The following is a 13,343-nucleotide window of genomic DNA, read 5'->3' as shown; positions in this document are numbered from 1 at the left end:
AAGAAAATACCCCTTTCAAAGGAAGTGGCACTATTTAGAGAACTGGCTTAGTTGGAGTAGGTGTGATGTTCTTGGAGGAAGTGTGTCACTGTAGAGGCAGGCTTTGAGGTTTCATATATGTTCAAGCCACACCTAGTATCTCAGACTGCTTCCAGTTGCCTGCAAGATGTGAGACTCCCAGCTACTTCTCCAGCACCATGTCCCAGCATGATGATAATGACCTGAACCTCCAACTGTAAGAAAGCCACCACAATTAAATGTTTTCTTTAAAAGAGTTCCTGTGGTCATGGTGTCTCTTCAAGGCAATAGAAACCCTAACTAAGACACATTCTGAACATTCAGTTCTGTCTTTTTTTTTTCCCTAGAAAAGTTTGTGGCTGCTGAGGGTGTAGCTCAGGTGGTAGAGAACCTTCCTAGCACACAGGAAACCCTTGTGCACTTCTCAGCACCATATAAACCAGTAGCTTGTAACTCTAATTCTAGCACTCTGTGGGGAAAGAAACAAGGGATAAGAAGATTAAGGTCATCTCAGCTCATACAATAGGAAGTTCAAGGACATAGGGAGATACATGAGACATTGTCGGGGAAAAGGAAGAAAGAATATGGAAAGATAGCATTCTATAAACTTTTGTAATACTATGAATTCTGTTTAAATTGTGAGTTATATGTTTTATGCTAACATCATTGGAAAACTGAACTTTTTCTGTAGGAACACATAAATTCTTTCATTTGTACAGAGCCCAAAACATAGACTGCCTTCAAATTACTCAACACAATGAACATTTAATCAAATACTTTTACATGTTTATATAAAGCAACATTTTTTTTTAAAAAAAAAAAAAGTAGTCATTTAAAGATGTATTGTAAGACTAGGTGTGTTAGCACACACCTGGAAGGCAAAGACAGGCAGATCTATGTAAGTTCAAGGCCAGCCTGGTCTACAAAGCGAGCTCCAACACAGCCAGGGCTATTACACAGAAAGACTCTTTCTCAATAAACCAAGGACAAATAAATAAATAATAATAATAAAAGAGAGAAAAGAGGATCTGTTGTGAATTTTGGTGGGTATCATTTACTCTTAGCCATTGATTTACATTTTTATCACATTTATTTTTTGTTTATTTGTATGGAGGGCATTGCACACAAGCCACAGCATGTGTGTCGAGGTAAGGGGACAACTTGCAAGAGTCAGTTCTCTCTTTCTACTATATGTCTTCCAGGATTCGAACTTGGGTCACCAACCTTGTCAGTAAGCACCTTTAACAACTGGCTTATATCATTAACCCATAATCTCATTTATTTTCAGGCCCTAACTCAAATGTACATCATTCTTTTCTTAAAGTTTGTTGTTTGAGAATTATAAACATGTGTATAATTTTTAATCAAATTCATCCCATTTTCCCCTCTGATTATATCTTTTTTTAATTATACCATTATTCCTAAGGCTAATGGATGGATTTTGCCAATATACCTGCAAAATCATCTCATACCACCCAAATGAACCCAAGCTGTGAGCTGTAATTTCTATCATGCCCTCATTTCTTCTTTTGGAAAAAAAGCAAGGAGGGGCTGTCTTGACAGTTAGGCTTAATGTTGTGGCATAGTGTGTACTATCCTTCCATGAAGCACTGAATATTTAAATTAGGTGTTACTTTTATTTTTTTTATACCATCAGTAGTCAATTAAAAAGAACAAAATAATTCTGGGAAACAAGAAATGTTTCAGATGTCTAATTTGATAATTTTCCAGTGTGTATATGAATACAAAACTGGATCATGCTAGGTGTGGTGGGCATGGCTAATTCCCAGCATGCTGGAGGTCAAGGCAGAAAGATCAAGAATTCAGATGTAAGCATGCAGCATAACAAGATGCTGACTCAATTACAGGGATCAGAAGGCATCATATTGTACCTCACCAAAGCACGCCAATATTATGTGCTTAGTAAAAGAATAAAAGTGATTAATGATAAAATTTTAATGAGCATTTATTGTTATTATGATGGGAGCTAAAATAAGTATTTGAAATTAGAAAAATCTAGGCCAAAAAAATTGTTATCTGTTTCCTGGGTCGGCGCTTTGTGCCTGAGGGATGCACTCAATCTGCTGGTGACTTGGCAGCATCTAACACAAGACTGAAAGGGGACAAAGCCTAGGACATAGACAAGTGAGAATGTGTTCCAGGTCTCAAGTTGTCACTCTAAAGTCTACTTGGATCAAAGGAATTATCCTTGGCCTAGTACCTGTCTAAGAGGAACCTTCTAAATTTAAGAAGATACTTATGCTATCAGGTAGCAGAGCAACTGTAGTCCAACCAGCAGCAAAGGAAGGTACCTTTGAAGAATAAATTGTAATTTATGAAAGAATGTCACTACCATTAATGGTGGCTGTTTTATTGTGTTCCCTATGACCCAGAACTGAGATCTCTCACAGACATATTGTAAAGAAATGTACCACAATCTTGGCTGCATGTTAATGAATGTGAGCGCAGCACTAAGGGCGTATACACACACACATGCGTGTAGATGTCAAAGGACAGTCACAGGTGTCAGTCTTTGTCCTCCACTCTGTTTGAGACACAGTCTCTTGTTCACTGCTGTGTGTGCCAGGCCATCTGCCATGAAAGCTTTTAGGTACTCTATTGCCTCTACCCCCACTGCCCGGTTTCTATGGGAGTTTTTGAGATTCACACTCAGGTCCCCAAGATTGTGTGGCCATCTTTCCAGGCCTAATTGTAAGTTTTAAGAGTCATAAAAATTTGTTCCGGTTTATGTGTGTTGCTACCAATGCTAAAAGTGTGCTAAGTCCATCAATTTTGTCATTACTAGTTACTATTCTTGTACAAATTACAGAGATAAAAGTCCATACTTTTAATTTGTGGATTCTTGTAGGTAATAATGTTGAATAGCTTAGTGATTTTTAAAATGATTATTACTAGTTTCTTTTGGATTTTTTTTCCTTATTTGAAGCCCAGAGAATCAAACTGAGGACCTTGTACTTGTTAGCCACACTCTACCACCGAACTCCATCCCCAACCCAAGTCATCTCTGTTCAATAATTTATTTGCTTATTTATATGTATATCACAATTAGCTGCTCTAAGCATGATATTGTTTGTATTTTGTAGGGTCTCTAAACCAAACATTTTTGGTATTATAATGATTTACTTTCTGTGGACACTTATTTGCTGTCTTCATGGTCAAAGCTGTGACTCTCGCCACTATAATTTCCCAGCTTTCCCAAACATGCCAAGAGGATTCCTCTTCCACAGAAAGGAAATAAGTGTTTTCTGCTAGATTTCTGACCATTTGACTTTATGTCGCTCTGTGAAGATGTAAACTTCCTGAATGAGGAACGGCAGTTGCTCATTTAGAAGTGGGGTTTAGGCAGCATTAGGGACAGGAGAGGGTAGCTGGAATCCATTTGAAGGCTGGCACCTTCAAGCTGAATTACACAACAATTAACGGTTCATGATAGATAGCTCTAAACCCTGGTCTTTTTTATCAACAATTCGTCTGGTGATTTACTTTTTAAATGGAGTCATTTCCTGTTGTTTTGTAAAACACTTATATTGTCTCAGATTACAACTCTGAAAAACATATCTGCAGCACACACACACACACACACACACACAGAGTGAACAGAGACTCAGGCTGGGTATCATTAGTTCCCCCCATGTTCAGCACTTCTGACCACTGGCTGCGCTTGGATTTCGCTGGAATCTGAAAAGACAGTGTTTTTTGGTCTGATATCTGTTTCTGGTGGTATTGCTGTTGTTGTACTAGACTAGAAACTGAGACTCCAGCAAGGGAGGTAACTCTGTGACCAGCCTGTGTACCCCATTTCTGAGGCCTAGCTTCCACCCTCACTTTCAGTGTTAATTTTAGGATAGCTTGGGAGTTGGCTGGGTTTTTTTTTTTTTTTCATACTCCCAGGTGATTCTAATATGCAGCCAAAACTGAAGCCAAATGTATCACTTCAAAACTTTTAAGAGGGACTGGATCTTAAAAGATGTTTTACTAAGAAAAAGAGCTAGAAACTTCCTATGCTTTCATAAACACCTGCATCTTGGGATTAGAATTTCATGAGAAAGAACTATTTTGGATATAACAAAAGTTTCCAGAATTCTTTCTTTGCTGTCTTCTTCCTTCATCACTTAAAGACTATAAAAAGTGAGAGTTTTAATGAGAATTTTTTTCAGTTGTTTACTTTAGGTTTTTCAAAATGCAGGGGAGCAACCCCAGAACACTGATAATTAATAAGAAACGGGACTATGGGTACAGTTCAGGGACAGAATGCTCAAATGATCAAGGTCCTGGCCCCCTAAAAACAAAACACCACCAAGGAAGGAACAGAGAAAGGAAGAAAAGAAGAAAAAAAGGGAAGGAGGGAGGGAGAGAGGGAGGGAGGGAGGGAGGGAAGAAGAAAAAGAAATATCGGGAAAGCATTGTGGCAACAAAAAGGTTGTATTTTACACTTCTTATTCTGTGCCAAGGATGAACCAGCTCTCACCGGTTGTCCTCTGACCATCACACATGCATGTACACACACACACACACACACACAGGCACGATAAACGCAATCTATGAAGCAGAAATGATTGTTTATTTTGTGCCTGAATAATTGAGTTATAAAGTGGTATGATAAAACTCCCCAGTAAGACACAGCTGAATATAATACAGTTATTGTCTGACTCCCATTTCCAGTCTAGACTTTCTCTCAGTGAGTTGGCTGGACCATATGTAGTCTTGACACACAGACCGGGGTTGAAGAAGTACAACAGTAGCCTAGGAAGCAACCATCTTGTGAACATTTGGGAGGGTCCCGGTTCCATCTGCAGTCAGCCATGAGCACTGGTCTATTACCGGAGCGTGGGGGCCCTTTGTCCCAGCCGCCTGGCTAGCTTACACCTGAAATAATCACACAGAAACTGCATTCATTTAAACACTGCCTGGCCCATTAGTTCTAACTTCTTATTGGCTAATTTTTACATCTTAATTTAATTCATTTTTATTAATCTGTGTATCACATGTGCCAGTGGCTTACCGGGAAAGATTTAGCATGTCTGACTCTGGCGACTCCATAGCGGCTTTCTGTCTCTCCCTGACTCTGCTTCCTTCCTCCCAGAATTCATTTCTGTCTCCCTGCCTACCTAACTTCTACCCTATCACCAGGCCCAAAGCAGTTTCTTTATTAACCAATAAAAGCAACACAAACACAGAAGGACCTCTTACACCACCAGTCTTATTATCTTCACCTCGTCATTTTTGTGACAATCCACATGTACTGTTGTGATAGGGCAAAGTCCATTCATTTCAAGGATGCAGTCCCTGAGGACCCAGGCTCCAGTAGATGGCTCTGTTATACCCATGTACCTCCTGGTATGGCTGAGTGAACTCAATGGGGGAAAAACAACATGAAGTTGGGAGGGCACAGTAGATCAGGGAAGAACTGGAACAGAGGGAATAGGGGATCAGAATTGACCAAAACTCATTGCATGCCTTATAAAAAAAAAAAACCTCAAAAAATAAAAGATATTACTTTTCAATAACAAAATAGAATGACCCTGCATCTTATGCTGCCAAACATCAGATCATGGCTGGTTGTGTTATATTTTCGAGAGAGGTTCTCAAAACGGACATTGCGGCATCCACCCTCCCCATGTCCTCTCTGGTGTTCCCTGGTTTTCTGAAACATAGGATGAGAAGTATCTCTCATTAGCAGTCAGACAAGCAGCCACATGCCTCAGTTTTGAAAAATATAAGACATTCTCATTAATTCTATACTGGAAATCCTGAAACGTGTCATTGTTTGTGAGTAACTGATATCTGGGCACCTCAAGGGTTGTGGTCTTAGCTCTGCCAGGCAGTTGCTCTGTCTGTGTCCCCTGTCAATGTGTCTGCTTATCTATTTTTCCTCTTCCTCTCACACACTCTTCCTAGAAGTTCCAGCTTGTCCATGGAAGTACATGGCCAGGGCTCCTTCAGGATGTGAGCGGGCTCAGCACCGCTCTTTACACTGCTCCAAACTGGATCCTCAGTCAGTGTGCCCATGACCACATGAAGGAGAAGGTGATGGAAAAGAAGTCAGAGGTGAAGAGGAGAGGCAAAGGGGACAAATGAGAAGGGGCCAGAGGAAGCTCGGGGTCCCAGATGAACAGATTTAAGTTCTGGTTCTATTAGTTAGTCTGTATGTGTCCTTGGACGAATTTCATAGCCTTCTGTGCCTTACTCCCACACTGTGGAAAGCTGGGGGTAATAATAGACACACTTCACAGGGGTTTGTGGCAGTTAATTAAAGTTCTTGGCACATAATTAGATTTCTCTAAAAATCCTACTGCTATTATGATGATCATCATTACTGTCCCAGAGTAAAGAACTGGAAACCATGGAGAAAAATGTTTCCTAGATTGTCGTAACAGATCACCCCATATTGGGTGGTTTAAAGAAAGGGAACTATGTTGTCTCACAGCTCAGGAGTTCCAGGGTCCAAAAGCAAAGTATTCCTAGCTCAGCTCGTTCAGGAGACTCTGGGAGAGGAATCCGACCCTGCCACTCAGTGAGCTTACGTAATGCAGTACATCACATTTTCGACTTTCAGCTTTTCTGCATCCCTGGTTCTTTTTCTTTCTGTTTCCTACAAAGACAGTTTTGCTGCACTTCTTTTCCATCCTAACCCAATATGATTTCATCTCAAACCATATTTTAATTATGTCTGCAAAACCCTTACAACAAATAAGGTCATAGTCTCTAGCAACTACCAGTTGATTGGGATCAACAAGGTGAAGTAATGCCTCTAACCTTGGAAATGAAGTTCATAGGCTCCAATGACTGTGCTGTATAAGTCAACAATTAGGTAAAACATGCCAGCAACTTCCGGGTCATCAGCTGTGAGTTAATTAATACTCACTTGTTTGAACTGTGATAAATGTCTTTGGAGGACAGTTGGAAGCACCCAAATGGGCAGACTGCACTTGTCTGTTCCTGTGTCATCTCTTCTGACATTGCCATTTTATTTTCTTGTATTTTATCCTGTTCTCTAACACCAGATGATGGATACAAAGTGTTGACCAGGGTTTCCATCCCACCAGGTCCGACATCCATTTGGTAACAAATAGTCTACATTAATCATAAACTGGTTGACCTAGTAGCTCAGGCTTCTTATTAACTCTTATAACTCGTATTAGCCCATTTTTCTTGCCTGTGTTAGCCACATGGCTTGCTACCGTTTTCAGCGAGGTGGTCACATCTTGCTTGCTCTGTGTCTGGCTTTCTCTTTGTCTGGGTGACTACTGCAGACTGACTCTTTCCTGTTCCCAGGATTCTCCTGTTCTCATTGCCCTGCCTCTACTTCCTGCCTGGCTACTGGCCAATCAGCATTTTATTAAAATACAATTGACAGGGTACAGGCCATTGTCCTACAGGATGGACTGTGACACCTCAAGAAACTAGATTGTAATAATGGGTTCTCCAATTTCATAGCTTCACTTACCCCTTCATAGCCTCAGACAATGTATTTTTCTCATCCAAGCTTTGATTTCCACACAAGACCACCAACAATTTGTAGAGTAACTCTTGTTATAAAAACGAATGCACAAAGAGACTTCACCGAAGAACTGAAATACATTTCAGGGAATGATTGCTATTTGGTTCAGTCTGTGCTGCTATAATAAAATCCTGACACCTTAAATATATTAAGAATAAGAATTTGTTTCTCATGGTTCTAGAAACAAAAACACTCAAAATCAAGTCACCAATAGGTTCAGTGTCTGGAAGGAACTGGAGCTCTGTTCCTAAGACAGTGCTTTATTGCTGGTTTCTCCTGAGGTGACAAACTCCATACTCATCTAGTGACAAAAGGTCCCCTCGTCCTGTCATACATTTTCCAAGCCCATTCCTGAGCACTGTGGCCTCTATCAACTCCCAAATGCCCTTCCTCCTACTATCACACTACTAACCAAGTTTCAACACATAAATTTGGAGGATAAATTCCGACAGTTATCATTATCATTGTCATCGCAGCAGTTCATCACTGTCTTCCTTCCTTTAAGAGAATGACTGGCAAAGGGACCCTGAAGAAAATCTAGGAACATTCACGAGGACGAGGATGAATCCCACCTTCTCTACCTCCACCCACTACCACTCCAGCGCAGAGTGCATAGACCAAGCACTCAGCCAGTGGTACCATGGAATGAAATGCTGTAGCGATTGCATTCCCAGCACAAGCACAGATCTCGATGAATAAACTTCCAGTAGCCTATCAGATTGGAGTCATAGCAGGACAGTCTATGGCAGATTCCTCCAATTCGCTGCAAAGAGTAGGCTGCCGAGCAAAGACAGCATAGCAGCATGAGGCTTGTAATGCATGTCAACATTCAACAAGGCTTGGATCAAATAGCAGCCTTTATTGCCCATTTCTCACGAGGGCATATTTATTTCTCTATTTACTTTATGCTATAAAGTTAAAACATATTCATTGTAAAAACTGTGGAAAATATAGTAGGCAAGAAGACTAAGATTATTCCTGACCTCTTATTATTTTTCTTTAACAATATGACATTTTCTTAGTCCTTAGTCGGCAACATCAATTTTAACAGCGTTGTAGCCTTCCGGTATATATTTAGGCTATCACTCAGTGCATGAATTTACTTAGTTCTTAATATTTTGTTGCTAAAAAAGATGTGAATTTATTATTTATAATTTTATAAAGTGTCAACGACATGGTATTTATTGTAGCCCTGTTCCTTTTCCAAATGTTACAATTAACCAAAACATTAATCTGATCGGTTTATGTGGAACTGATTTTCATAGGCAAACTAGTCTTCTCTCAGCTTTGACTACATTATCTTAAGCAAGTGCTCTCACGACCCCACCATTGCCAGCCCAGCAAGCAATAAGTAGTCAGCCTTCTCCAGTCTGCTGCTTAAATAACTTGTTCAGCATAAGGGCTAATGAGGCCAGTGTCATGGGATTTGAGCTCTGTCTAGGCAGACTGGTGAATTAACAGTCCAAAGGCAGTGTTCTCAACCCCAAACAGCTGCAATTTAAATGATATCCAAGGAGCAGGGCAGAAAGCACGGGTGGATCAACACAGATTCATCACCGCCCTCCTCCAGGTGGAAAGCAGCTTAAGAAAATATCTGTGTCAAATCGAGAAAGAAACAAAGAAAAAGATGGTTAAGGTTGCAGAAGGACAAGGCGAAGACTCGGGGATACAATTCCCTGGCCTTGTACCTCAACAGCTGCTTATAGGCACAGTCCGTATGTGCCCCCACTCTCTCTATGAGACAAATGACTCTAGATGTATTAACAGAAACTGGAATGTTAAGTGGTATCTTCTCTTGCAGCTGACACAGCCCTGGGCACCGACGATGTTTATGACGAGAAAGGATGCCAGTGTGACGTGTCCGTGGAGGACCTCACCCCACCACTTAAGACTGTCATTAGAGCTATCAGGTGGGTAAAAGCCATGAGCCAAATGAGCCTGGCACGTCTCTTATTATTTGTATTACTATGTGGCTGCCACCTCTTTCCAGCAGGTAGGTAAGTCTTCTGAAATAACTGTCTCCCGTTTGGGGTTCATCCACATGCTTTTTTAACTCATGAAGTGTTTTCATTAATTAAGGAGCTGGGCTGCATTCAACACGAGATATGTTAGAGATGGTGGGTGGGATTTGAAAACGCAGATCACACCAGGGAGATGACATGAGAACTGGGATGCTGTGTTGTATTTGTCGCTTTGGGAACATTTGGTTTACTGGTACAATTGGATTTTTTTTAATTATTTTATGCCTTTATTCGATGATATATATTTCGTATTTTGCACCAAAGGAAAAACCCTCTAGGCTATTCGAAATAAGATTGAGCTCTAAACAGGGGAAGCCCAAGATACTCTGCAGTGATGATTCTTAGGGAATCTGTATCTGCTTTTTCTACACTGGCAAAGAGCTAAGAGAGGACCCATGTTAGCTACAAAACTTCACACGCATATGAAAAATTCACAATGTAGATGAACAAGTTGCTGTTTATTCTACCTTCCCGACTTAATCCCTGTGGGGAACCTATATCTATTTGTATATATTGGGGGAATGGTTCGTCTTCTTGCTTGACATGTCCTACATCTTACCAAGAAAACCAGGAAATGGCTTAAAATAGCCACCCTAACTTAATGTGTTCAGATATTTGCTCTAACCTCCAATATTGGTGAATTAATCACTTGCTGCTAGTTTGAGTTGATCATTTTCCAAGATGTTACATGTGACTCTGTGGTTTCATAGGGAAACACTGGGCCAGCAGAAATTAGTTACCAGTAAATGTTGGTGGGGGTAAAGAAAACCATGATATTATGAATATGCATAATGCTCCAGAAGATGCTTAAATGATCTGTATCCACAAGCCAACCCGAAGTGTAGCAAAGATTAATTGTCCTACAGAAATGGAGGTTCCTTTTCAGGCCAGATGGTCTCCGGTTATGCCCCACATCTGACTGTAGCTGTACATAGCACTACAAGCCTTCCTCACTAGGTACCAGTTTGAGCAACCAGTTATATAGTTACCACATTCTCATGGACAACTGGGAAGTCCTAAGTGGCATTTAAGTGAGGCATGATAGCACATGTCTATAATCTTAGGTGTAAGTCTGAGGTCAGCCTGGACTACTTAGGAAAACCCCACCTCACAAAAAATATACATATGTATTTAAGTCCAGGAAACTCAGAATATGTAGGGGAATAATGTCAGAAGCCTTCAATTAAAGGATAGTGATAGGGCTAAGGAGAGGGTTAGAGGTTAAGAGCACTGGCTGCCCTTCTACAAGACTCAAACTTGATTCCCAGTACCCATGTGGTGACTCACTGTAATTCCAGTTCCTGAGGGTCCAATGCATTCTTCTAGCCTCTTTAGGCACCCAGGTCCTTATTCAGAGGATAGGCAGACATATATGCAGGCAAGACACCCACACACATAAAAATTTTTAAGTTTAAAAAGAGACGATTAGGACTGGGAAATGCACTATGCGTTATGGAAGCTCCTTGTTACAAAAGGATATTTAGATTTGAATTAGTTAAAATGAAAAACGATTGAAAATTTAATTGCTCAGTTGCACAATGCACATTTCAAATGCTTAGTATCCAAAGGCCCGATGTGACAACCGTATTGGACAAAAGGTAATAAGTGAAATCAGCAACATTCTATCATCACAGGAATTTGGACTGGACACTCCCGCTCTGTAACTCACCCCCAGATTCTTTACATGCTTTGGCTCTTTCGATCACAGGCCCCGACATAAAGAATTCGGTCCGCAAATTCATCCAACTTGCAACAAGTACCTTAAATCTTATCTAGGAGAAGCAGATCCGGCTTCATAAAAGTCAGACTTAACACAGTTTCGAGCCATTTCCGCAGACCCTCTGTAACTTTCGCTTTTGCCTCACAGGCTCTAATAAAAGGACCGTGGGCTGCAGGAAAGAAAATGAGTTAGGTTTATTCTGCTGTCCTGAGCACTTTAGCGACAGTGTAAGATTTACTTTGCCCTTTCTGAAATCGGCTGATGTTTGTAAAGTCTTTTGCCAAATTCCCTTGTTTTTCAGAACTCTTTCTCTGTCCACCCCCACCCCCCTTTTTTTCCTGTTCATTGTTTGGTCTGGGATTTTGTATTTTGTATTTTTGTTTGGGCTTTGTTTGTTTTTCAGGACAGGGGCTCGTGTAGCCCAGGCTGGTCACAAACACAAACATATTATGTAGCTAAGGCTAGACTTAAATCCCTGATCCTCCTGCTTTTATGCCCCTAAGACTGCCATTTTAAGCGTCTGCCACCACACCCAGCTTGGTTCTTCTTTGTATGTGTGGATCATGCACATGTGAGGGTATGGGATACAGGGAGTCTGCATACCAGTGTGGATGAACAGAAGCCAGAGTAATATACCATATGCCCTGCTCAGTCACTGCCTTGAGGCAGGGTCTTTCATTGAACCTGAAACCAATGTTATTTTTAGGGGGTGGGGTTGTTATTGTTGTTGTTATTTGGTTGGCTTTCTGGTTGGTTTTTCAAGGCAGAGTTTCTCTGTGTAGCTTTGGAGCCTGTCCTGGAACTAGCCCCGTAGACCAGGCTGGCCTGAAACTCACAGAGATCCATCTGCCTCTGCCTCCCGAGTGCTGGGATTAAAGGCATGCGCCACCACTGCCCAGCTGAGTTAGTGATGTTTTAGGTAGAATATCTGCTCAACAAACCCTAGCAATTCTCCTGTGTTCGCCTTCTAACCATATCCCGCTGTGGGGGTTACAAGCTGGTGTAGAAACACCTGGCTTTTACAATTAGTTGCTGGAGTCTGAAGTCAGGTCCTCTTGCTTAGGCAGCAAGCGTTGTTACCGACTTAGTCATCTCCTTAGCCTGTAGTCCTTATTTTTAGCTGAACTTCATGAACTTTAGCTGAGGTGTCTGCTTTTGGGGGGATTTTGAAGCATTTGATGATGATACTCTGTACCTGGGGGTATCTGGGGGTATCTCCCCCCCCCACCGTGTTCTGATTCTGCCTGGGGTTATTTAAATCACACCCAGGTTCCACTTAAAAGAATTAGATGAGATACTATTTAAAAACTTAAAAACCACTAGTTTAGTTATTAAACTAAAAAGAGTTTAATAACAGTCTGGAGTTGTTCATCCATGAAGCATGTAAGTTAAAGGTTTCCCAGCAACCACATGGTGGCTCACAGCCATCTGTAATGAGATCTGGCGCCCTCTTCTGGCCAGCAGGAAAAACGATGTATACATAATAAATAAATAAAATCTTTAAAAATAAAAACTATTTTTGTAAGACACCTATTTTCTGATCACTGACAAACATCACCCGCATACTATACATAACAGCCAAGTTACAAGATTAGTCTGTCTGTCCGACAACAAATGGGTGGGTCAGCAGAGCACTACCTGGTCATAGAAGAAGAAAGAAATGTCATTTACAGGAAAACAACTGACGAAACTAGATTGCACTTCAAGTGAAATAAGCCAGACCCTGAGGAAGGCTGATATGGCATGCTTCCTCTCATGTGCAGAATCTACACTTTCAAAAGAAAGTCTATTGGGGGAAGATTTAGAGAAAGAGAAGGGCTGGCAATAGGAGGAAGAGTCCAAGGGACGCTATAGAAAGTGAATGCTATTGGAGTAAATTGTATACATATATGAAAATATCAAAATGAAGCCAGTTATTTTGTATGACTGATGTTTTTTTAGTGACAAAAAAAAAAGAAAGAAACTGCCATTACCTTGACATGGTCTTCCATAATACAGAGCATCTGATTATTTAGGAATTTCTGGAGCTGAGTGATAGTTACATTTCATGTTGTATTAGTAT

The 13,343-nt window shown here is 40.8% G+C and overlaps 1 protein-coding gene across 3 annotated transcripts in view; it reads left to right on the top strand.

Moving 5' to 3' along the window:
• Window positions 1–13,343, top strand: part of Kcnq5 (potassium voltage-gated channel subfamily Q member 5) — a 516,987-nt gene that overhangs the window by 482,925 nt on the left and 20,719 nt on the right. For all 3 annotated transcript variants that reach the window (XM_057794704.1, XM_057794703.1, XM_057794702.1), the window contains one exon: window positions 9,342–9,450. In XM_057794704.1, the coding sequence (XP_057650687.1) occupies window positions 9,342–9,450 (109 nt within the window). The remainder of the gene's footprint in view (window positions 1–9,341; window positions 9,451–13,343) is intronic.

The sequence above is a fragment of the Chionomys nivalis genome, chromosome 19, assembly GCF_950005125.1.
Source record: "Chionomys nivalis chromosome 19, mChiNiv1.1, whole genome shotgun sequence".
NCBI classification, from domain to species: Eukaryota; Metazoa; Chordata; class Mammalia; order Rodentia; family Cricetidae; genus Chionomys; species Chionomys nivalis.
This window is presented reverse-complemented; position numbering and strand designations above follow the sequence as displayed.